The 25,412-nt window shown below is 38.4% G+C and overlaps 1 protein-coding gene across 11 annotated transcripts in view; it reads right to left on the reverse strand.

Moving 5' to 3' along the window:
- Positions 1-25,412, reverse strand: part of EML5 (EMAP like 5) — a 173,485-nt gene that overhangs the window by 100,297 nt on the left and 47,776 nt on the right. For 10 of the 11 annotated variants that reach the window (XR_016226443.1, XR_016226442.1, XR_011385002.2 and 7 more), the window contains exons 6-10: positions 25,192-25,327; positions 23,736-23,937; positions 12,658-12,795; positions 1,924-2,180; positions 277-489 (exon numbers count right to left, since the gene is read on the reverse strand). Coding sequence is in view for 5 of the 11 variants with exons in the window: in XM_008271941.5 (XP_008270163.4) it covers positions 277-489; positions 1,924-2,180; positions 12,658-12,795; positions 23,736-23,937; positions 25,192-25,327 (946 nt within the window). In the remaining 6 variants the exon portion in view is untranslated. The remainder of the gene's footprint in view (positions 1-276; positions 490-1,923; positions 2,181-12,657; positions 12,796-23,735; positions 23,938-25,191; positions 25,328-25,412) is intronic. The other variant, XM_070065495.2, reaches the window with a different exon arrangement.

The following is a 25,412-nucleotide window of genomic DNA, read 5'->3' on the forward strand; positions in this document are numbered from 1 at the left end:
CTATAAGCAGCAGCTCAGAAAGTGGGGAGAAGAATGTTTCCTAAAAAGAAAGAGGTATGGTTCACTTATAATAAATGAATTCAAACAAATCTTTAATAAAAATCTATAATCAAAAATTAATGTTACATATAAAAATAACTTTTGAATTAGCAAAATAAAACCCACCACCAGTCAGTTCATGTTTTAAAAAATATGAACTCCTCTTATTTGTGCCAAGACTAATTTTCTACCACAACATAAGAAATAAGTTACTTAACAATATTTTGGAAAAAATACCTTTTCTTAAACATGGATATCGGAATAACTTTACTATTCCATAGTCATCAGCTGTAACTAAAACTTGACCAATATGATTTCCATCTACTGAATTTATATCATTGATATCTGAATACTTGGGCCAAATTCCATTTACTTCAAGGCCTGAAACACATGTCCATGAAGCCCAATGAACACCTTTTATTTCTTCTTTATTTGTCACTTCTTTTCCTCCTAAAAATAAATCAGAGTCTTAATTTAAGAAGTTACTCCACTTGGCTTTATTCAAGTTTAAGTTATACTGATAATATGGAAAACCTGGGAATTTGAAGTATCTTTCCCACCCCGGTTAGGAGTATACATGACAAGGTAGGTTAAGTTTGGGTAAGAAGAGAAAATTAAATATGAGGAATTAACGAGAAAGACCACTAACAAAATAACATTGTTTGAGAGACACACACAAATTTGGATATGATTGCCTTAGTAGTTTCACCCATGTGGAGGATAAAACTGAATCCCATTAAAATCATGACACAGATTAGTCAGTTACAAGAAAAGGAAAAAGTTATGAGAAAGTGGCATTTAAAGAAAAATCCAAGATATACAGTTGAGAAGAGAGAACAGAAAAAGACCAGGAAATAGGGATTAGTGGGGAATAATATATTTACATCAGGTAAGAGGACTTTAAGATTCACTCTTCTTTACGTATAGACTTCATATAAAAAATTTTGAGGAAGATGCATTAGTTTAATTATGGAGTTAGTCTTATGAAATAACTTGCTGGAAGTTAGTGATTCATTCACTAAATGTCATTAAATAAAGGATTAAGGTAATATTTTGATGATTCTATTTTTATCCCTTTTTAAAAATCTTTAATGGGAATTCATCTTTTTTCAAATTTATCTTATTAACTAAGTTATTAATATTTGAAAAATTTGAGGTAACACAAAAAATCTATGGTCACACAATTTGTAGCAATTATATTTACTTGATTAGGTCCACCTATAGAAATGGCATTCTGACTCACTAATACACAGTGGGACTTTTAACCATTTACCACTCACATGGTATTAAATTTAATATAAACTGAATGTCATAGATTCTCCAAGCAAAGGAGTTTTAATTAAGAATTAAAAGGATTTAGAAGGTGGCTGCCAAGCTGGAAGATGTAGGGGTGATGGCAGATGTTGGTCAAGGGGTACAAAATTTCAGTCATGCAGGATGAATAAATTCTAGAAGAGCTAATATACAGCATATTGGCTATCATTAATAATACTGCATTATTCCAAGGTATACTTGCAGTTTGCTAGGAGAGTAGATCTTAAATGTTCTAACCACATACACACAACAATACCTGTATGTGGCGATGAAAATGTTAAGTCTGAGAGATGTGGCAATCATTTCACAATGCCAATGTAAATCAAAACATTATGTAGTAATGATATGCCATTTTTATATATCAACCATACCTCAATAAAGCTGGGGAATAAAAACCAGAAGAATTTCAGTAGGGTACACTTATAGTAAAGACCACAATGCTTGAGATAATTAGCTCAGATCCCCTTCGGTTTTCTAAAATCACATGTAATGTATACTCTGTTCCTGTGAAAAACACTGTATAGGCACTAAAAATATAAAACTGATCAATAATTTACCAGAAAATTTTACCTGGCATCCTATAAAAGAGTCTTTTCCCACTTCCATCATTTGTCTGTAAATATCTACTGTCTGAGGACCAGTCCATATGAGTAATCAAACTAAGTGATCCAACACATTCACCAACTTTTTTATAACGCTGAGCAACTCCATAGATATCAACTGAGCTGTCATTGCATCCAACAGCAAGGTAAGTTCCATCTGGTGAATATTTTAATTCATGAATTGCCTCCTTTCTGTCTTTAACATGTACAACTTCTGTCATATCTCTGTTGAAAAGAAAAAAATGACATTATATGAACAATGTAATAAAAGAATTAATTCTGTTTTCAAATGTGTCTACAATGACTGTGAGGCTATATCAACTGTCTATGAAAATAAACACTATGAAATAAATGTAAATGAGACAAGTAGTACCAGTTGAACAACAGAAATTTATGAGAACAATATATGCTAGGAATCGAAAAAAATTCTGTATTTCAGCTCCTAAATTACTGTTATTTTTTAAAGACTTATTTATTTATTTTGAAAGAGAGGGAGAGAGAGATCTTCCATCTACTGGTTCACTCCCCAGATGGCCTCAATGGCCAGCTCTGGGTCAGGCCAAAGCCAGGAGCCTTTGGGTGTCCCACGTGGGTCCAGGGGCCCAAACTTTGGGTCTTCCTCTGCTGCTTTTCTCAGGCCATTAGCAGGCACCTGGATGGAAGTAGAGCAGTCAGGATGTGAACCAGCGCCTGTATAAGATGCTGGCATTGCAGTGAAAGCTTTACTCGCTAGGCTGTACCACCAGCCCCTTAAATTATTTATTTTTAAGTACTTAACAGACCCATACTAAATTTCTGGTGTCATGAAACAAAGGAAATAGTCACAGATTTTAGGATGAAAAAAGTTTTCTGTAAATAATGAGTTTATTGGCCGGCGCCGCGGCTCAATAGGCTAATCCTCCGCCTAGCGGAGCTGGCACCCCGGGTTCTAGTCCCAGTCGGGGCGCCGGATTCTGTCCTGGTTGCCCCTCTTCCAGGCCAGCTCTCTGCTGTGGCCAGGGAGTGCAGTGGAGAATGGCACAAGTGCTTGGGCCCTGCACCCCATGGGAGACCAGGAAAAGCACCTGGCTCCTGTCTTTGGATCAGCGCGGTGCGCCGGCCGCAGCACGCCAGCCGTGGCAGCCATTGGAGGGTGAACCAACGGCAAAGGAAGACCTTTCTCTCTCTCTCACTGTTCACTCTGCCTGTCAAAAAAAAAAAAATAATGAGTTTATTAAAAATGCCCAATTATAAACATAATTTACAAACTTCTGTAATGAGCCAAATGTGCAAAATTACTTTATAAATAAAAGTGGAATTGATTTATACTACTTCAATAATACTACTGAATATATATTTTTATACAGCTACTACAAGTTATTTTTCTTCCAAATTCTTTGACATTTTTATAATATAACAAAAATCTTTGCCTAGGGACTGTTTCAAGGTGAAGTTAAACATTTTTTCAATGATGCCTTATTTTGGAGTTTCCAAAACACTAAGGGCACTAATAAGTCATAAAAACAGATAAAGACTTAATTTAACAACACAGTGATTCCAAAGCTGTGGAGCGCTGCAAGGAGAAGGAAAGTGGACAAGGAGGAGGAAATGGGATTCCTATTTCTTTCTTTCTTTTTTTTTTTTTTTTTTAAGGATTTATTTTATTTATTTGAAAGGGAGAGTTAGAGAGATAGAGAGAGGGAGAGATAGAGAAAGAGACAGAGACTTCTCCCATTCACTGGTTCACTCTCCAAATGGCTGCAATGGCCAGGGCTGGGCTAGACGGAAGCTAGGAGCCAGGAGCTTCCTCTGGTCTCCCACATGGGTGCAGGAACCCAAGCACTTGAGCCAACCTCTGCTGCTCTCCCAGGCACATTTGCAGGGAGCTGGATCGGAAGTGGAGTGGCCAGGACCTCAAACTAGTGCTCACATGGGATGCCTACATCTCAGGTGGTGGCTTTGTCCCATCATATTACATCACAATGCCAGCCTCAACAATTCTTATTTCTTTTTTTTCAGATTTTATTTATTTTACTTGAAAGTCACAGTTACGCAGAAAGAAGGAGAGGCACAGGGAGAGGGAGAGAAAGAGAGAGAGAGAGGGAGGGAGGGGGAGAGAGAGAGAGACAGAGAGACATAGAGAGAGGTGTGTGCAGGGGCCCAAGTGGGCAATCTTCTTCTGCCTTCCCAGGCCACAGCAGAGAGCTGGATTGGAAGTAGAGCAGCCAGGACTCGAACCGGTGCCCATATAGGATACCAGGACTGCAGGTGGCGGCTTTACCCGCTACACCACAGCACCAGCCCCAACAATTCTTATTTCTAATTAGTGCCAAGGACTTTTCTACATATAAATGGAACATCTGAAATGTTCCAAGCAGATAATTTCCCCAAAAGTGAAGTTTAAAAATCGATGTTTCTCAACTTTTTTAGTTTCTAAATGGACAATTTAGAGCAATCAACTTCAGATTTCTTTCAGTAATAATAAGTGCTTATCTATTTTAGGCCTGGGGGATGCAAATTTAAACTCACCTTCTTTTGTGAGAAATGGATGTAAAGTAATTACGACAAAATGTGATGATTGCCCAAAAGGACAATAGGAGACTCTACAGGAAATATTGAAAGATGGGTTAAGACTACTGGCAGGAAGGGTCCAAGGAAGGGTGATATCTGATTTAAGCATAAAACCTAAGAAGCTGGCTAAGTCTAAAAGAGGAGGGAAAGTTTTCCAGGAGGAAGACACAGCATGAGTAAGGGTGTGGAGGTAAGCAAGGTAGCACACCTGAAGACACAAGAGTAAGCAGGTAGAGACTGGGTTAAAGATAAGCTGAGTACAAGCTGTGAGGGATAGGATATGTTGCCAAGGACTTTACCATGGTACTAATTATGTAATGGAAAAGATGAAAACCAGTCCCATAACTAAAAAAGGGCATCCCAGCAAATGAAGAAAAAAAAAAAAACAGCATACATGAGTGTTCAGCAATTCACCAAACCATCCCTTCTGCCTGGACTGAACTTCCTAGCTCCTTTGCAGTCATTTGGCCACATGCCTCAGTTCTAACCAAAGATAAGGGAGGAGACACTGTAAGCCATTTCCAAGCCATGCTGTTTTAGGAAACAGGCATATTCCCTGTCCCATTGGCTAGAGGTAACTGTGGAGTCTAGGAGTGATAAAACTACAACGATATAAAAGGATCCTGGGTCTCTGAGTGACTTGAGAAAGGACAGTTACTTGACTTCTGTTACAGGTGTGAAAATTAATCTTAAGTTGTATCTGAGCCACCATACAGCTGGGGGCCTACTACGGTATATAGCATTATCCTAACAAACACAACATTAAACACAGAAAAGGAGCCCAGATTATAAAATTTAAAGCTTCCACACTTTTAGCTTCATAATATATTTTTCACTTTATTTGAAAGGCAGAGAGATCTATCCACTGGTTCACTCCCCAGATGCCTGTGACAGCTAGGGCTGGAACAGTCCGAAACCAGGAACCAGGAACTCCATACAGTTTCCCACATGGGTGGTAGGAACCCAAGTACTTGGGCCATCACTGCTGCCTTCTAGGGTTTGTATTAGCAGGAAGATGGAACAGAAGCAAAACCTGGCCCCAAACCACACATTCTGATAGGTCATGAGGCATCCCAAGTGGCATCTGGCCCCGTACTTTCATTTTTAAACTTTCCTGGTCAACATTACTTTTGCCTTAGACTCTGCAAGTTGCAAAAGTCCTCTCTATGCCTAGACTCACAAAGCTACTTCTGCTTTTCCCAGGGACTCTTTCAAGTTATAATTAAACCTGGGCAATTTATTTCCTTTTGCCCCACATCCCATCCATTTATTCATCCATATCTCTATGGAGCAAGACTTTTAAGAAAGCACCTAAAGCACTACTTCACAACTTCTACTCTTTAAGCCTCCTTTCATAATGATATCATCATCTTCACAAACCTTAAATAAAATGCTTCTGGAAAAATCGTCAAGTTTTCTTGGTATTTTTAACAGTATTTTTGTTCTAGAGATTTAACTGTTCTCAATTAATGACACAAAAATCTCAGGTTTCTGTCAGAATACTGCCTGACCACCAACATACACAAAAACAGAAAACAGTGAAGGAGACATATTCTGGCTGATTAACTGGTTTTATAGTATGAACTATGTTCCACGGCAACCAATTATGAATTACGTGACTACCAGTTCTCATGCAGTTGTTTCTCTGACAAATGTAAAGGAAAAGTGAAAACTGGTTAAAAATTCTGGATCAAATCTTCTGTGAACCTTATCAGTGAATGCTATAGCTTATTTAAGCAGCAGAGGGAGGCCAAAGCTTGGGAATACGCACAGACCAACAGTCTGTAATCTATTACAGAGCAATGGTACAGCACCGACCAAAGACCACTTTTGTCTTTTCATACAATTAAAAATAAATAAGGTATTTGTGTGTATCATGATTTTTTTCACATCAAAGGATTTTTTTTAAACTGCTCTTCCACCCAAGAGCACTGCTAAAATGTGCTCAGTATGCCCTTACTGACCAGAGAATCATTTTTAGCTGACAGAGTCCAGGGAGACACACCAAAGAAAATGGAATAGATATCACTGATGTTGAAACTTTATTTCAAGGAATGAATGGGACTTAGCTCAGCACAAGACAGAAACCAGGAGGTATAGGACCCATCATGTTTCACAACAGATAAGAGTATACAAAGGGCTAATGTCAAGAAAAAGTGTTCAAGTTCAGCTTCAGAGCACATGCAGTTATACTAACACGAGCAAGTGGATTTCAGAGTCAGTTCAGTCTGGTGAGGGAGGCTGAGAGAAAACCATGAAAGGCTTCCTGTCTGATTAAGATTTTTGGCCTTAAATGACTAGTTTAAGCTATGGCAGGATATAACAATCAGATTACTGATATTGTTCCATGATGAAAAAAGAAATTGAAATAATATAATGGTAGGACCAAAACCAATTAAGTTTCTGTAGATGGTGACTGCTCAGACTTCAGAAAGGAGTGAATTGATTTAAAAAATATATTAGTGGGGCCGGAGCTGTGACATAGTAGGTAAAGCTATTAACTGCAGTGCCGGCATCCCATATGGGCGCCAGTTCAAGTCCTGGCTATTCTACTTCCAATCCAGCTCTCTGCTATGACCCGGTAGGGCAGTGGAAGATGGTCCAAGTCCTTGAGCCCCTGCACCCATGTGGGAACCCAGATGAAGCTCCTGGGAGTAAACCAGCAGATAGAAGACCTCTTTCCCTCTCTCTCTCTCTTTCTCTTTCTCTCTGCCTCTCTAACTCTGCCTTTTGAATAAATAAATCTTAAAAAAATAAAAATAATAAAACATATATCAGTAACATATGTAGTCTATACCATAACAGTATACAATATGTATGTTAAAGATATTATAATTTTCATGTTGTAGATAAAAATCAAAATGCTCCTTAAAAATTCCTCAGACAAGCAAACTCATCAGATGTGTTGACAGAAGACGGTGGGCTGGGGGACAGAGGTATGAAGGATAACTCTGAGGTGTCTGCATAAGAATATGGACAATGGTGCCATTTGCTGGTACACAACCCACAGAGAGCAGATCAGAAGTTCAGTTTGGACATGCTGAGTTGGAGATGCCTTGGAGACATCCACGTGTTAGGTAGGTGACAGGATATGCACAGCTGGAGTCTAGAGGAGAGAGCATTACTGGAGCCATGCATCTGGAGACATTAGGCTACCAGAGGTAACTGAAGCCAGTGGCAGGATGAGAAAATGTAGGGAGAAAATATAAGGTAAAAAAGAGCAGAATCCCTACATCTGAGCTATGACGAACTCCAATATTTCTAGCTGGACAAAAGATAATTAGTGCATGAGGAAAATGGGGTAAGAGAAGTAGGCTGAAACAGAATTAAAACCTAAAAACCAGGGGAGAGTGTTTTGAGAAGCTGTAAGTGATTAACAGGGTCAACGTCTGAGAACCATGTTAAAGAAGAACAGAAAAACGTCTACTAACTCTAATGACATAGAGTACCATTAGTGAGGATTTTTCACTGTAAAGTGAAATGGGATATTAAGTTAATTAAAAAAAAGACAGACAGTAAATTCTGACAGTTCTTTGAAAAACTTCCTGTGACACTGAGGAAGGTAGAAAGGTGTTATAACAAGAGAATCTTAGTTTCAAGGTAGGAAATTTGAATAGGTCATATTGAGCATGTTTTAGCAGTACTCTTGGATGGAAAGGCAGTAAAAAAAATCCTTTGATGTGAAAAAATCATGGATACACATGAAGACTTACTTAAAAAATTTTTTTAATTGTATGAAAAGACAAAAGTTACTTTTTTAAAGTCTAGGAGCAACCTTTTGAACTTATTCCAAGAACTGGAGAAGACAAAATATAACAAATTTGGAAAAAAAATGTAAATAAACGTATAATTTATTAGGGAAATACTATCACAATTTTTTCTCAGTGTTGATATAACACAGTAGCAAGATGGTCAAGTGCTGTGAAGCAAATGGCTAGGCAATGGTTAAATCTAAAATGATAATTTTAATGTATTTACCACTAAGTCTACCTCATACTTTGTAGGAAACCTTATTACAACCTCAGCATAATTTATTAGCCATACTTATGAAGCTCTTCCACTATTAAAGTTTTCCAAAAAAAGAAAAAGTCTTCCTCCGAAATATTCATCAGAATGAATGAATGCATCTTGGGGTTTGGTGTTCATAACATGATAGAGTGCACTAAAAGTCAAAATCCCATACATATAAGTATATATTTATCTTCTATCTAAAAATATTTGCAAGTTTTCATTTGACTCCACATGACTTTTTTTTTTTTAATATAAACTCGTGGGGAGATAAGAAAGAACTTTTTAGCACAAGTCCTCTTGTAAAAACATTAACAAGTATGCATGCATGAGAATACAGTCATAAGAGCTAAGGAAGTCAGACAGATACACACACACATATATATATACACCACATATATATATCAAACCCTCACACTGCATATAATACGTACAATTTTTGGGGGGTCAATTATACCTTAATGGAGTAGGGAGCATAAATTAAAAGTGGGTTGGTTAACAATAATTAAATTGCTAACTTTTTTGTGTCACCAAGAATTGCTTTAGGAAGATACTGTGGCTTTGCCACATACCATCTTATATTCTCTCTCTGTAACTCTGCCTTTTGAATGAATAAATAAATAAATAAATAAATAAATCTTAAAAGAAAAAACTACTGTAGGTTAGCATTTTTTTTCTTTTCTTTTCTTTTTTTTTTTTTTTTTTTTTTTTTTTTTGACAGGCAGAGTGGACAGTGAGAGAGAGAGACAGAGAGAAAGGTCTTCCTTTGCCGTTGGTTCACCCTCCAATGGCTGCCGTGGCACCGCGCTGATCCGAAGCCAGGAGCCAGGTGCTTCTCCTGGTCTCCCATGGGGTGCAGGGCCCAAGCACTTGGGCCATCCTCCACTGCACTCCCTGGCCACAGCAGAGAGCTGGCCTGGAAGAGGGGCAACCGGGACAGAATCCGGCGCCCCGACCGACTAGAACCTGGTGTGCCAGTGCTGCAAAGCGGAGGATTAGCCTAGTGAGCTGTGGCACCAGCCTAGTTAGCATTTCAATTCCAATACTTCCAGTTCCTATAGATAGGAAAGATGAAGTTGATCACAAATATTAACCATTATTCATAGACATATCCAACAAATGTCCTTATTTATACTTTTTTTTTTTTTGGTTTTGTTTTGTTTTTTTTTTGACAGGCAGAGTGGACAGTGAGAGAGAGAGACAGAGAGAAAGGTCTTCCTTTGCCGTTGGTTCACCCTCCAATGGCCGCCGTGGCCGGCACGCTGCGGCGGGCACACCGCGCTGATCTGAAGGCAGGAGCCAGGTGCTTTTCCTGGTCTCCCATGGGGTGCAGGGCCCAAGCACTTGGGCCATCCTCCACTGCACTCCCTGGCCACAGCAGAGAGCTGGCCTGGAAGAGGGGCAACCAGGACAGAATCCGGCGCCCCGACCGGGACTAGAACCCGGTGTGCCGGTGCCGCAAGGCGGAGGATTAGCCTAGTGAGCCGCGGCGCCGGCCTATACTTTCTAAAATGTAAAATTAGCAGGGACAGGCATCTGGTATGATGGTGGAAATGCCACTTGGGGATGCCCGCACCCTAGGTCTGAATGCTTGGGTTCAGATCCCAGTTCCAGTTCTAATTCCAGCTTCCAGCTAATATACACCCTGTAGAGAAAATGATGGTTCAAGTGGTTGGGTCTAAGACCCAGACGGGGTTCCACATTCCTGGCTTTGACTTAGGATGGTCCTGGCTGTTGTGGCCATTTGGGGAGTGACCTAGATGATTTAAGACCTCTCTTTCTGTCTCTGTTCTCTGCCTTTCAAAGAAACTAAAAAGCAGCCTCTGAAGAAATTAAATAATGAATGAAAAGAATCAAGAATGGATGCTCAATCTTAATTATGGTCACCACTATATTCCTAAAGCTGTACCTATGAAATTTGTATTCATCAAATAAAAGCTTTCTTTAAAAAAATAAATGTTAACTATTAAGCTCTCTCTCTATATATACATATATATAATTATGAAAACAGAAATTCTAGTCAATAACCAAATCAGTGTCAAAATTATAATAGTACTGAGCCTATCAAGGAAGTCTCAGAGTCTTTCATCTCAATTTAAGATGATTTTTTTTGCATGAAGAAACAAGGCAGTGTCACATATCTATAGGACTCTGGGGGTGAAGCTTTAATTAATATTTAAATTTTACATAGTTAAAATTGAGGTTTAAAAAACTAGTTTAAAAATTCCATTTATATGAGGTACGTGGAACAGTCAAACTATCTTTCATAGATACACAAATAGAACAGTGGTGGCTAGGGGCTGGAGGACTGTGAATGGGGACTTACTGTTTAACAAGTACAGCATTTCAGTTTGGAAGATGAAAAAGTTTTGGAGTTGGATGGTGGTGATAATTGCACAACATGGGTGTACTTAATACCTTTTTTTTTTTTTAATAGGCAGAGTGGACAGTGAGAGAGAGAGACAGAGAGAAAGGTCTTCCTTTGCCGTTGGTCCACCCTCCAATGGCCGCCATGGCTGGCGCGCTGCTCCGAAGGCAGGAGCCAGGTGCTTCTCCTGGTCTCCCATGGGGTGCAGGGCCCAAGTACTTGGGCCATCCTCCACTGCCTTCCCGGGCCACAGCAGAGAGCTGGCCTGGAAGAGGGGCAACCGGGAAAGAATCTGGCGCCCCCGACTGGGACTAGAACCCGGTGTGCTGGTGCCGCTAGGCGGAGGATTAGCCTATTGAGCCGCGGTGCCGGCCTATACCATTAAACTATACATTTTAAAATGGGTGAAACAGTAAATTCTATATGTGTATTTTATAACAATAAAATATTAAATAGTAAAATCTCAGTATATCTCATTGTCAAAATTGTCCTTGCATTGTCAAATTTGTCAAAATTGGCTTTGCACTGTCCCAGCTTCAGCTGTTGCGGCCTCTTGGGCAGTGAACCAACAGGTAGAACTGTAACTCTGTAACTCTGCCTTTCAAATAAATACATTTTTTATAGGAAAACAGTAGCATTGTACAGTGAAAGACCAAAGCAAAACAGGAGAAAAGGAGATCAGCTCATGGACTATTCCACCCACGAAGTTAGGAGGTAACAGAAGCCTGCACAGCAGTTCAGTGGTGAGAATGGAAGGAAGGCGATTAATGGGAGCTATTTAGGAAACACTCTTGAGAACTCTTAATTAACTAGACATGGGAGGCAAAAAAAGAAACATCAATTAATGGTTTCTGGATTGGGCAAGTGGGTGTAGGATCCACCATTCACTGAGCTACAGCAGAAAGATTTCTTAAACACTTATCCTTGGGAACATGTGCAGATCTACAGATTTAAAAAAAAAAGATTTATTTATTTATTTGAAAGGCAGAGTTGTATATAGAGAAAGGGAAGGGAAAAACAGATATTCCATCTGCTGGTTTACTTCAAAAATAACCACAACAGCCAGGGCTGGGCCAGGCCAAAGCCAAGAGCCAAGAGCTTCTTCCAGGTCTCCCACATGTGTGGCAGAAGCCCAAGCACTTGGTCCATCTTTCACTGGTTTCCCAGACCATCAGCAGGGAACTGGATCAGAAGTGGAGTAGCCAGGAGAAGAACTGGAGCCCTTATGGGATGCTAGCATTGCAGCCAGTGGCTTAATTCACTACACCGCAACACCGGCCCCCCAGGGCAGATTTTTTTTTTAAATGTCTGCCTGTAATTCAAATTAATGCATCTACCTATAATTCAACACTGCTTTAGCAAATTTCTTTAAACTTTTCTAATTATCCAAAAAAAGGAAGAGATACAGGCATTACCTTTTCCCTCAAGCATAAAGGTACAAAAACAATAAACCATTCATCCATTTTTAATAGCCTCAGGGTTGTTCAATGGCAGAGGATCATTACTGAAAATCACTACTACTAAGGAAAGGAAGCTGGAACCCAATTTTATAGCTCAAAATCTTATCCATTAACCAACTAAGCATTCTTAATCCACTAAACCAAGGTTTTTTGAGTTTAGGAAAAGCATTTATATTTAGTGAAACTAATATCTAACACACATACATATAAATCAGAGGGAGAGAGAAAAGGATAAGTGGGTAAAAAATGAGTTACATATTCTACCTTACTACATAGGAAATTACCAACTGTTTCTATTTCTATGTTGATACCATACCTTACTCTAAGTACAGTGAATGAGCCATCCTTCATTCCAAGAGCAAGATGGATTCCATCTACATTTACAGCTGCACAACGAATTGGTTCTTCCATATTACACCTTGCTATTAATGCATGATCTACTAGGCTCCAAATCCTATAACATTTAATTTAAAAAATAAAAAAGAATAATTAACTGGTGCATACTTTTAAGAAATTATGACAGACTATGAACAGATTTTAGTAGAAAAAATAGTTAAGATAAATTTAAATTTAAATATTTTATTTATTTGAAAGGCAGAGTAACAGAGAAAGATGGAGGAATAGCCAAAGGGAGAAAAGGAGGGAAGAGAGATCTTCCATCTGCTGGTTCACTCCCCAAATGGTACAACAGTTGGGGCTGGACAACATAGAATCCACGAGCCAGGAATTCCATCTGGGTCTCCCATGTGGGTACCATGGACATAAGTACTTAAGCCATCATCCACTGCTTCCCAGGCACATTAGCAGAGAGCAGGACAGGAAGTGGACCAGCTAGAACACAAATTGGTACACTAATACAGAATGTAGGTATTCAAGTGGTGGTTTAACCCACTTTGCCACAACTCCTGCTGCTAAATGACCTGCTTTGTGATAACAAATGCTTACCTATGAAAATATGAATACTGTTCAAGCTGAAAATGGCAGATTGATAGAATCTTTTGTTTTCAAAACAAAATAATGACATTGATTTCACTCATTTTAGGTAGAGTCCCTTTCCAAAAAGGAAATTAGCATGTGTATAGTCTTTAAATTCATGTAGTCCTTTCAGTTTACACATAATATGTGACACTCAAAACTAATCAAATTTGGAATCTGTTCCAGACTACAATGCTAGAAATCTGCGAGAAAAAGATAACCAGAAAATATCCACTGCTTGAAAATGAAGCATTATACTTTCAAATAACCTAAAGGACAAAGACAAAATCCTAATGAAAGCAAGTCATAACAAAACTGCTTCACATCAAAATTTGTTGGCTATAGCTGAAACTAAGAAGAATGTTTAGGAATTTTAAATGCATACATTATAATGAACACTACAATTTAATGAATAGGCATCTACTTCACGTGGTTAGAAAAGATCAATGAAACAAAGATTTTTTTTTTTTTTGTCAAGACCATAGGCGAAAATTTTCAAAGTTATTGCATTGGCTCAACTGCAAGTCATGAATTCCTGAGCAAACTCTCAGAAGTAATAAAGGAGCAGAAGCTTTAACAAATCAAATGAGAAAACTCATCATTAATTACTAAAGGTAGTGGATTTGGGTTTCCATGGAGTGCTACTCACTTTTTATTTCTTTACTTGGAAAAAATAATCCAATGAGAAAAAAAGAAAAACATGTATATATCTTGTCTCTGTACATACTTTTTGTTTTTTTTTTTTTTTAAGTAAGGAAAAAAGTACTTTTTAATTCAATAAAAGTAAACCTGAAGTTTAATTTATATTTTTTGAGAAAATTAACTTTGAAGAAGAACTCAATAATGGTACGTCTTTTGTGAGCACTTGGACATTACTATAGCTTATGAGACATAGAAAATATCCTCCACTTAACATATTAAAACGAGGCAAATCTTTGTGAACAAGTGTTACTATTAACTCTCACAATCCAACTTTTTGAGGACAGAAGTCCTGCATGGGAAGTTAGTGCACAGTGACTCCTGTTGTTAATTTAACAATTAACACTCTTATGTATGACGTCAGTGATCACCCGAGGCTCTTGACATGAGCTGCCAAGGATATGGAATCCACAAACTCCTTCAGTATTTAGACAAGGCCATATGTAAAGTGGAAGTTTTCTCTTCCCTTCAGAGAAAAATACATCCTTCACAAATTAGATTTTCTTAACGTTTTTATAGCAGTGTTCTTTTTTACAGATCACTTTTAAAAGTTTAATGGAAAAATGAATTTTGTATATTGATTTCATAGCCAGGAAAGTGCATATTCTCTTTTCAATGCCAATTATGTAACTGTATTTTCTTACATATATAATTATATCATCTGCAAATGACAGTTGTTTCTTTCTTTCCAACCCTCCTCTCTCTCTTCCTCCATATATCTGCATCTTTTGATCTTACTGTGTTCACAAAGAATGCTACTTGGGAGCTGAAGAGAATGCCCAAAGTGAGCATCATTTCTTCATTTCGAAGGAAAGCTTCTAGAGTTTGAACATTAAATACTATACTCACTGAAGACTTTCTATGCTCTGCCAGAGGGGTTAGCAAACCATGGCCTGTCAGCCTAACCAGGCCTACTGCTTCTTTTTGTATAGTCTGAGACCTAAGAATGGTTTTTACATTCCTTAATGGATGAATAAAAATTCAAATTTCAGTGTCTATAAATAAAATCTTACAGGAACAGCATATTTGCGTGCTTATGTATTATCTCTGAATCACTCCAGAGATGGTACAAGAGATCACACATGACGCATCATTTTGCACTGATTCTCAGTGCACTACCAAGTATAGTGACACAGTTATAACCTGATAGAATGTCCTGTTATGTGTCTTACTACATGGTGACATTTTATTACTTATTGCCAGTGCAAACCCATTATGTTGAAACAGAAGAAAACTAGGAAAGCAAACTTACAATGCTACATTTTTAAGGCATAGCGGAAAACAAATTATACTGTTATTGAATGGATGGCAAAGCATTGTATCTATCGTGCAATGACACTATAGCTGTGGTCAAATACAAATACACATTAACATCATTGTTCATCACAGTATTTCCAATCACAGGAAAGCAATGATCAAAAAATTAGAATATTTAAGACAGAACATTTCATCACAGAATTTCTTCACATATCAAAACACAATAATGATACTGCAACAAAAGTAAATTTCTGAGTGACTCATTTGCTAACCAAGCCAACGAGAGCTATTTATTAATGGCAAATTAACTCAGTCATCCTGGATTGCAGCACTGTGGACATTTGTCCCAGTAGACATATGACAATTAGCCTTTCAGTGAGAACAGCTGCTCCAAGAGTTGAGATTATTGGGAACACCACCAATTATAAATTAAAAAATAATTTTGAGTGATTTTTTTTGAATCTTGATAAGTGAACAGATGCTGCTGTGTTACTCAGTTGTTTACTTGAGGAGTCCAGCTAAGTTTGAAGTGACTGAAGAAGTTGTCTCCATGAAGCCTGTGTAGAACATGTTCCATTAGCTGCTGCATGTACACTTACTGCTGCTCCATGAGCCTTTCTTCTTTCTATAGATCCTCCACTGCAAAATTCCCTCCAACTGTCCCCTAGGAGCACAGTTCCTCTCCTGTTCTTCTAGTATCTCCCTCAGGTTGAAATCAACACGTCTTTTCTCTATTCAGCCATCTTGGAGGTATCTAAGTCTTCTATACCATTCCATCTTTTCATACATTCAGGAACTCCTTAGACACATTTGGTTGGTTGATGGTATCCCATAAAACTTGAACACTGTTTTTGGTTTTTCTAATTTTTTTTCTTGAGATATTCCCAAAGATTTTTCTTCTAGCTCATCTATTCTTTCTTCTCTCACTGAGTTTGTTTTTACGACTTTCCACTGCATTTTTAATCTGACATACTGAAGTCTTCATTTCTAATATTTTATTTAATACCTCTATCTCCAGGCAGATTTTTGGCCATGTCATGTATGGATTTCTTTAGCTCATATATTTGCTATTTTGTGTTTTTGAGTAATTTTTTTTTTGACAGGCAGAGTGGACAGTGAGAGAGAGAGACAGAGAGAAAGGTCTTCCTTTTGCTGTTGGTTCACCCTCCAATGGCCGCCATGGCTGGCGCGCTGCGGCTGGCGCACCGCGCTGTTCTGAAGGCAGGAGCCAGGTGCTTCTCCTGGTCTCCCATGGGGTGCAGGGCCCTAACACTTGGGCCATCCTCCACTGCACTCCTGGGCCATAGCAGAGAGCTGGCCTGGAAGAGGGGCAACCAGGACAGAATCCGGCACCCTGACCGGGACTAGAACCCGGTGTGCCGGCGCCGCTAGGTGGAAGATTAGCCTATTGAGCCACGGCGCCAGCCTTTGAGTAATCTTATGATCATTCTTTTGGATTATCAGGCACTTCATCAATCTCTTCATCTTCACATTCTAATATTGAAGTGTTCTATTCCTTTTGGGAGTTCCATTGTCTTCCTTGTTCATGTTTTTTTTAAAAATATTTATTTGAAAGGCAGAGTTATAGACAGAGACAGAGAGACAGAGAGAGAGAGAGAGAGAGAGAGAAGTCGGTCTTCCATCCAGTGCTTCATTCCCTCAAATGGCTGCAGCAGCCAGAGCTGGGCTGATGCGAAGCCAAGAGCCAGGAGCTTCTTCCAGTTCTTCCACGTGGGTGCTGGGGCCCAAGGACTTGGGTCATCTTCTATTACTTTCCCAGGCCATAGCAGAGAGCTGGATCAGAAGTGGAGCATATGGGATGCTGGCACTGCAGAAGGCGGCTTTACCTGCTACACCACAGCACCAGCCCCTCATGTTTCTTTTATTTCTACAATTATTTTTATGCATCTGTGAAAACACTTGTTGGTTTCTCCTCTGAGAGCTTTGCTCCTTGATGAGCTTCTGTGGTTTAATGGAACGCCTGCACCTTCAGTGAATATCCTGAGGTGCGGGTTGGATGGGGCTAGGAAGCTCTGGCCAGTGCTCAAGGGCATAGCAAGAATCCAGAATGACACCCAAGTTGAGTGTGGTAGATCTCCTCTATCATCAGCAGAGGGTAGGGTCTGATTGTACCTGTGTTTCACAGCTCCAGTCCCTCTCTGCCAAGGTGAATCAACTGGCCAGGATGAGTCCACAGTGCCAGTGCACTCCACCCACTCAGGTATAAAACTGCACAAAGAAGCCATATGCTCCTAAGTTGAGTGTGGAGCCCTCCATGATGATCCTCCCCAGCACTCAGAGAATTCTGAGCTTCTGGAGAGGGATCTAGTAATTGCCCAAAGACCAGCAACACCCCACACCCTATCACACAGTCACAGCATTCACAGTCACAGGGAGCAGGGCATCCACTTGTTGCCCTGTGAACCTCTCTGGCCACGGAGACAGCCACCCCATTCCTGGAGCCAGTCACTAGCCCAACAGAGGTCAGTCAGTGCTTTGCCTTGGCAAGCTGAGTCTGGCACCTTGGTGGAGAGAAGGTAAGAATGTGCTCCATCTTCATGGCACTAAGTGGGTACCCTGCCCCTGCCAACTCTTCAGGCTGAACTAAAAGTCAGTAGGGACCATGCATTTAAACCTCCAACAAAATCCACTGGTGGCACACTTACTGCAGCAGCCCCCACTCGCCTTATTAAGATGGTGCTTCCTCCCTGCTGGTCACTGGTTGCTTTGGTGGGGTTAGGGGAGGAAAGCAATGTGTCTTCCCTTCACAGGGTTAGCTGGGTTGCCAACAGTGCTTCTGGCCAGGTTCAAGGTCAGTGGGAACCATGAGGTTCTCCCTCAGATATCACCAGCGGTGTGCTGGCTGCTGCAGGCCAATTGCCTTCCCCTTACTTGATTTTCTTTTTAAACTCAAATCTGAGACTGAAATGTTTATGAACCAAAAAACTGCCCTTAACCACTATTAAACACTAAACAGCCTTGGAAATTGGCTTTTGCTACAGACTTGATATTGTTTCTTAATGAATCCAACCCACAATTAAAAAGCAAAAGTAGCACTTTTATGTGAAACTGACACTACAGTAATTTGGGCAATTAATGCTATTTGAATAACATTAAGCTACTTTATACATTTCCTGTGCTACCAAAATTTAAAATAAAAAAATGAGATTGCCATTCCCATATAAACCTGCAATGGTCATGGCAGTGGTTCTTTTTCTTTTTTGTTGCTGTTGTATATGTGTAGTTCTAGCTGTTTATGTTGAACCACTGTTCTCTGGTGGGCCCTAGATTTTGTCTCTCTTGGGTCACTAAGGAAAATCATAAACAAAGTTCAAGTTTACCCTAGGGAAAATGTCCTCTTGGGGCAAAAGCGTCTTTGGTCCACTGATATTCCTGTATTCCTCTTTCATAAATTGACTGGACAGCTCCTTACTATCTTGCTAGTACTTTGACGCCCTTAAGGTGATTTACATTTTAAGCAGCATTTTTATTTGTTTTCATTGGAAGAATTCTTTTCAAAGAAATTGTCCACCAATAAAAGAAACAGAAGCTAGAGCAATACTTTTTAAAGAAGCAATTGTCCTTTTTTCAGCAGCTATGCTGCAGCTGGTAATAGCAATTCCACAATAACAAGATAGTTCCTAGCAAAGCATATGGATAAAGTGCAGCCCTCGCAAGTTCCCATATAGACACAGAGCTGTAGCATCTCCATGAAATAGACTGGCACAATGACAATAAGTGGAGCAAATGGTATGACTGATTAGCATCCCATAAAAATGGCATTTGCCTGGAAAGAAAGAAATTAGATCTCACCTGACTCATTAGAGATTAAGAGTTAAACATAAAAATTAAATCATTAATTACTGGAAGAAAATATTGGAAAAATGTTAAATTAATTTGGGGGAATATTTCCTTATGATACAAAACTCAGAAGCCGTAAGTGAAAATATTGATCTAAATATTGACCTAAATGCCCATCAACAGTAGACTGGATAAAGAAATTATGGGATATGTACTCTTTAGAATACTATACCGCAGTAAGAAACAACGAAATCCAGTCATTTGCAACAAAATGGAGGAATCTGGAACACATCATGCTGAGTGAAATAAGCCAGTCCCAAGGGACAAATACCATATGTTCTCCCTGATCGGTGACAACTGACTGAACACCAAAAAGGAAACCTGTTGAAGTGAAATGGACACTATGAGAAAAGGTGACTTGATCAGCATAGCCCTGACTGTTAATGAACAACTTAATACATTATCCCTCTTAGTAGTTTTTTTTGTCTGCCCTACTTAATATGACTGGTTTAATTCTGTAATTAATACACAGTTATTCTTAAGTGTTGAAATTTAACTGAAATGTGATCCCTGTTAAACATAAGAGTGGGAATAGAGAGGGAAGAGATGTACAATTTGGGACATGCTCAGGCTGACTTGCCCCAAATGGTAGAGTTAGAAACATACCAGGGGACTCCAATTCAATCCCATCAAGGTGGCATATACCAATGCCATCTCACTAGTCCAAGTGATCAATTTCAGTTCACAATTGATCATAATAAAAGGACTAAGAGTCAAAGGGAGCACATAAACAAGTCTAGTACCTGCTAATACTAACTGATAGAATAAATAAAGGGGAGAGTGATCCAACATGGGAAGCGAGATACTCAGCAGACTCATAGAATGGCGGATGTCCTAAACAGCACTCTGGCCTCAGAATCAGCCCTAAAGGCATTCGGATCTGGCTGAAAAGCTCATGAGAGTATTTCAGGCATGGAAAGCCAAGACACTCTGGCAAAAAAAAAAAACCAAAAACAAAAAAAACACACACACCTAAATGAAAGATCTCTGTGAGTGAGATCCCAGTGGAAAGAACAGGTCTTCAAAGAAGGAGGTACCTTTCTCTGAAGGGAGGAGAGAACCTCCACTTTGACTATGACCTTGTCTAAACAAGATAAGAGTCGGAGAACTCAAGGGGCTTCCATAGCCTTGGAAACTCATGACTGGAGCATGGGGAGATTACTGAGGCCATAAACAAGAGTGTCAATTTGTAAAGTCAACAACAGGAGTCACTGTGCACTTACTCCTCATGTAGGATCTCTGTCCTTAGCGTGCTGTACATTGAGACTTAATGCTATAACGAATACTCAAACAGTATATTTCACTTTGTGTTTCTATGGGGGTGCAAACTGTGGAAAGCTTTACTTAATGTATACTAAACTGATCTTCTGTAAAAAAAAAAAAAGAAGAAGAAGAAGAAATTATCAATTCCCAACTTGACTCTCACTGGGATTAAACATGACAATAGGTCTGAAAAAAAAAAAAAGAAAATATTGATCTATTCAACTATATGAAACAACAAAAATTTATGCATGGCAAAAGCAGCCTAAACAAAGTAAAAAAAAAAAAAGAGCAAGTAATAAACTAGTGAAATCATGTGTAACTTACATCACAAAGGATTAATATATATAATATGTAAAAAGTTGCTAAAAATAAGGGAGAAAAAGATTGAAAATTACAGAGAAAAAAATGGCAAGAAATGTAATGTGGTCAGTTCATGCAAGAGATTCTAGGTAACCAACTAATTTTTTTTCTTTTTTGACAGGCAGAGTTAGACAATGAGAGAGAGAGAGACAGAGAAAAAGGTCTTCCTTTTTCCGTTGGTTCACCCCTTAAGTGGCCGATATGGCAGGTGCGTTGCAGTCGGTGCGCTGCGCTGATCCGAAGCCAAGAGCCAGGTGCTTCCTCCTGGTCTCCCATGTGGGTGCAGGGCCCAAGGACCCGGGCCATCCTCCACTGCACTCCCAGGCCACAGCAGAGAGCTGGACTGGAAGAGGAGCAACCGGGACAGAATCCAGCGCCCCGACTGGGACTAGAACCCGGGGTGCCGGTGCTGCAGGCGGAGGATTAGCCTAGTGAGCCACGGCACTGGCCCTAACTAATTATTTTTAATATGAGAAAGAATTAAGTAATTTTCTGTCTTGCCTGTAAAAACTGTACTCAGGATTAAACAGTTGAAGAGAAATTCTCTTTACAGAAATATTATGGCTGCCAAATGAATACTAAATGATAGAATATCAAAATTTGAAACTCTTAACAATAGGTCTAAGGCATGCATTCTCAACATGGACAATCCTGTCCCCAAAAGTTCCTGGGGTGAAAACTCATAAGTACTACAATGGTGTGTGTTCCTCTAAAGGGCAATGCACAGAACAGATACACAATTGTCTGTGGTGTTAAAACTTCACAGAGAAAGTGCACGTGAGGAAGAAATTGTCTAAAAGTCTCATTAGGAAAGGGCAATGGAAAAGTTGCAAAACACTGATTAGATGACAACACAAATGATTGCTAATATAAAAAAAGGAAAATTACACACTACATACCATCAAACAGATACACATTAGCACCTAGGAGATACCTTTGGTAAAAAGTGATAATCACACCTCATCAAATCTTTAGATGTAATTACCAGTTTATAAAATAAAGGAGAATACCGAATGTGTTAAAATATAAAATATACTATGGGTATCCAATTAGCCAAATCTAGAATGTGGGGAACTCTATAGTATGAAGACCCAGTTTTGCCAAAAAATAAACTATAAGAAGAAAAAAAGGAAAGGAAGGAAGCTATAGAATGCAAGGAATTCAAAGTCACATTAACAATTGTAATACTAGACCTGACTGGGATCCTAATTCTACACAATCAAAAATATTTGTGCAATAATCAGAGATCCCTATACTGAATAGATATTAAATTAAAGGAATTTTGTATGATGACAGTATTGTGGTGATTTAGAGTTATCTTTTAAAGACACAAACTGAAGTACCCTCATTTAAGTCAACAATGAAACATATACCATGGTTACCCAGTGAGGTTTTAGCTGTCTTAACTTATACAAATATATTCTTTGACATTGGTACAACAATGAAATTGCCTAAGGATGCATTTCTCAGAAGCTATGCCTTTGTTAAGCAATGCACAATTGTATTTATTGATGATATGGGGAAAAAAGGGCAAATGACAAATTGAAAAAAAAAAAAAACTCAACTTATATACCATTAGCTAGTAGTTCTCAAACCTAGCAAACATTGTAGTCATTTGAAAGGCTTGTTCAATCACAAATACAGAATTTCTGACATTAGGTCCTGAAAAAGGTCTGAGAATTTGCATTTCCTACAGGTTGCTATGTAATGCTGGTGTTGCTAGTCCAAGAATGACACTTTTAGAATCACTGTCATAGATAAGGAGCAAAACTTTAATATGTAGACAGTATTATTCATTCTATTCTAAATCAAATAGAGAAAAAGACAAATACACTAATAGAAAAGGGCTTGAACAAATTAGAACAAAGGAAACAAAAATGTCCTCTAAACAAACAAACAAACAAAAAATACATACACAACAACCCTCAATGTTTTGCTCCCAAAATATGAGATATTTTTCACCTTTTGCAGTATAACTAGTACTGACAAGGACATAAGGAAACAGGCAATATCATATATTGATAATAGGAGTATAATTGCTGCTGTCTCTGTGTAAGGCATTATCTATAAAAATTTTAAGGGGCTAATGCTGTGGCATAGTAGGGGTGAGCCTCCACCTGCAGTGCTGGCATCCCATATGGGTGCCAGTTCAAGTCTCGGCTGCTTCTGTTCTGATCCAACTCTCTGCTAATGGCCTGGGCAAGCAATAAAGATGGCCCAAGTCCTTGGGTTCCTGCACCCATGTGGGAGACCCAGAACAAACTCCTAGATCTCGGCTTCAGATCTACTCAGCTCCAGCTGTTGCAGCCATTTGGGGAGTGGACCAGCAGATGGAAGACCTTTCTGTCTCTCCCTGTCTGTAACTCTACTTCTCAAATAAATAAATTCTTTAAAAAAATTTAATAGCATGTAATCTTGGAACAGTGCCAAAATTTTACCCTATATTCATATTTACACATATACAATCATAAACATACATTCGTCATACACATTATACATCATACACATATGTATAATGATGTACCTTACATGCAACGTATTTATTAAATACACAAAAATGGAAGGACCTAAATTTCCGTCATTAAGATTAGTTGAATGCATTACAGTATATCCAAGCACTGAAATATCATGTTTGTTAAAAAGGGAGAGGAAGCTCTATATGTTCTAATAACTAATATCATATTTCAACAGAAACAAACTCTTATTAATAGTTGTTAATTACATTAATTTAAGTACCTATTAATTATGTCCACTTCCTTTTTTTTAACTTTCATTTAGTAAATATAAATTTCCAAAGTACAGCTTTTGGATTACAGTGGCTTTCCCCCCCCATAACAACTCTCCCATCTCCCACTCCCTCTCCCATCCCATTATGTTCACTTCTTATATCATAATCTATAAAACTGAAATACAGGTATTTAAGTTTTCTTTATGTTTACCTAGGGTAAACTCTAGCCGATGAATTTTAAATTTGCTTACCTGACCGAACGATCATCACTTCCGGTCACAGCCAAGGGTTTAGTAGGATGGACAGCAAGTGCCCAGAGTTCCCCTTCACAGTGCCCTTGCATAATTAGGAAAGGTTTATTTCTTTCATGTACCACAATTTCAAAAATTTCACTGTCCTGTGTTCCAACTAGAATGTTGTCACCTCGCCAACAAACACTCCTCACCGACAAACCTAGTAAAAATGAGTTGAATTCAATATCGATGCTGTAATAATACAAGGCCAATCTTCCCAAACAGTAATTTCTGTACTTTTCATTTCTAACACAGATGAAGTCTTTTACTCACACTCTTTTCTTCAATGTTCATATTGTTTTCTATGTGGAATGACAATTCCCTATTTTTGTATACCCAGACTTCTCGTTAGACAACTCCAGCCATTTTCAGACTAGTTCCTCAAAGTCTTATTAACACTTACAGACTACATTATTCAATAAGGAAAATCTCCTTTACAAAATACTATATTATTTTTCTCTTGTAATAATCTAACTTTTCGGTTGTCTATATTTCATTTCTTTTCTCATAAAATCATTGAGTATTTCACTTTTTTCTGCATAGTCCACAATTCATTTTGTAACCTTAAATCACTTTTTTTCTGTTTTCTCCTCTGTATAACAGTTATATAAAGATACTATGTACCTCTGAGTACTTGTGAATATCAAACAAGAAAAAAATCAAATTACTTTGTAAATTTTAAAGTCTAATATGCTCAGCAAACCTAAAAAAAATCAACTAACAGCATTCACATGCTTATTATGCTCCCTACATCCTCCTAACCATTTTACGTATCTTAACTCATCTGATCCCATGAGATACTTATTTTTATTATCAATTTACTGATGAGGCTAAATAACTAGCCGAAGATCGCATATCTCATATGTGACAGGAATACAGTTTAATCACAGACCTGGGTAACTTCAGTCATACTCTTGTAATACAATAACACAGAAGTGAATATGTTCATTTTTAGAGCAAATGACCATTTCATTATATTAACTCTTTTTAAAATATCACAAATATCCCCTAATAGCTGACAAACTTGGATGAAGGAAAAACGTATCTACGAGTATTTGAATCAGCCTGAACAAAAGTTCCCTTAACACTCACCATACTTTATTTACAAAATTTATTTGCCAGCTATATTTAGCATTCTAATAGGATAATTTCAAAATGCAAAGTTATAAAGATGCCTGCCACATCTCTCTGCAGAGCCCATTATAACAGGCATTAGACATAAGAAAGAACCTTTGTCACAACGGTGAATTTAACTCTCTGTAGATAAAATATTTCTTCAATAATAGGATTTCAATTGATTTGTATATAGGATGAAGAGGCAAATGTAAATCTTCCTTATAATTACTGAAAGAAACATACAATCTTTTGTACATTGAGACTTCCCCTGGTAATGAGACATTTGTTTTGTTATTACCTTTGTATCCCTGGTCTGTTTCCCTGAGATCAATCACAGTAATTGGTTTAAAAGTTAAATCCCAAAGACGAATACAGCCATCTCTGCCACCAGTAGCAAAGCCTTCCTCACAAGCATTCATGCTAAAAATGCCTGCCTAGGAAAGGAAATAAAATATTTTAACAATATATGTGTTTTAAAAATATCTACTATATGCAGGTATAAACTCATTTAATGATATT

This window comes from Oryctolagus cuniculus, chromosome 20 (assembly GCF_051225735.1).
Source record: "Oryctolagus cuniculus isolate XC-2025 breed Fujian yellow rabbit chromosome 20, ASM5122573v1, whole genome shotgun sequence".
NCBI classification, from domain to species: domain Eukaryota; kingdom Metazoa; phylum Chordata; class Mammalia; order Lagomorpha; family Leporidae; genus Oryctolagus; species Oryctolagus cuniculus.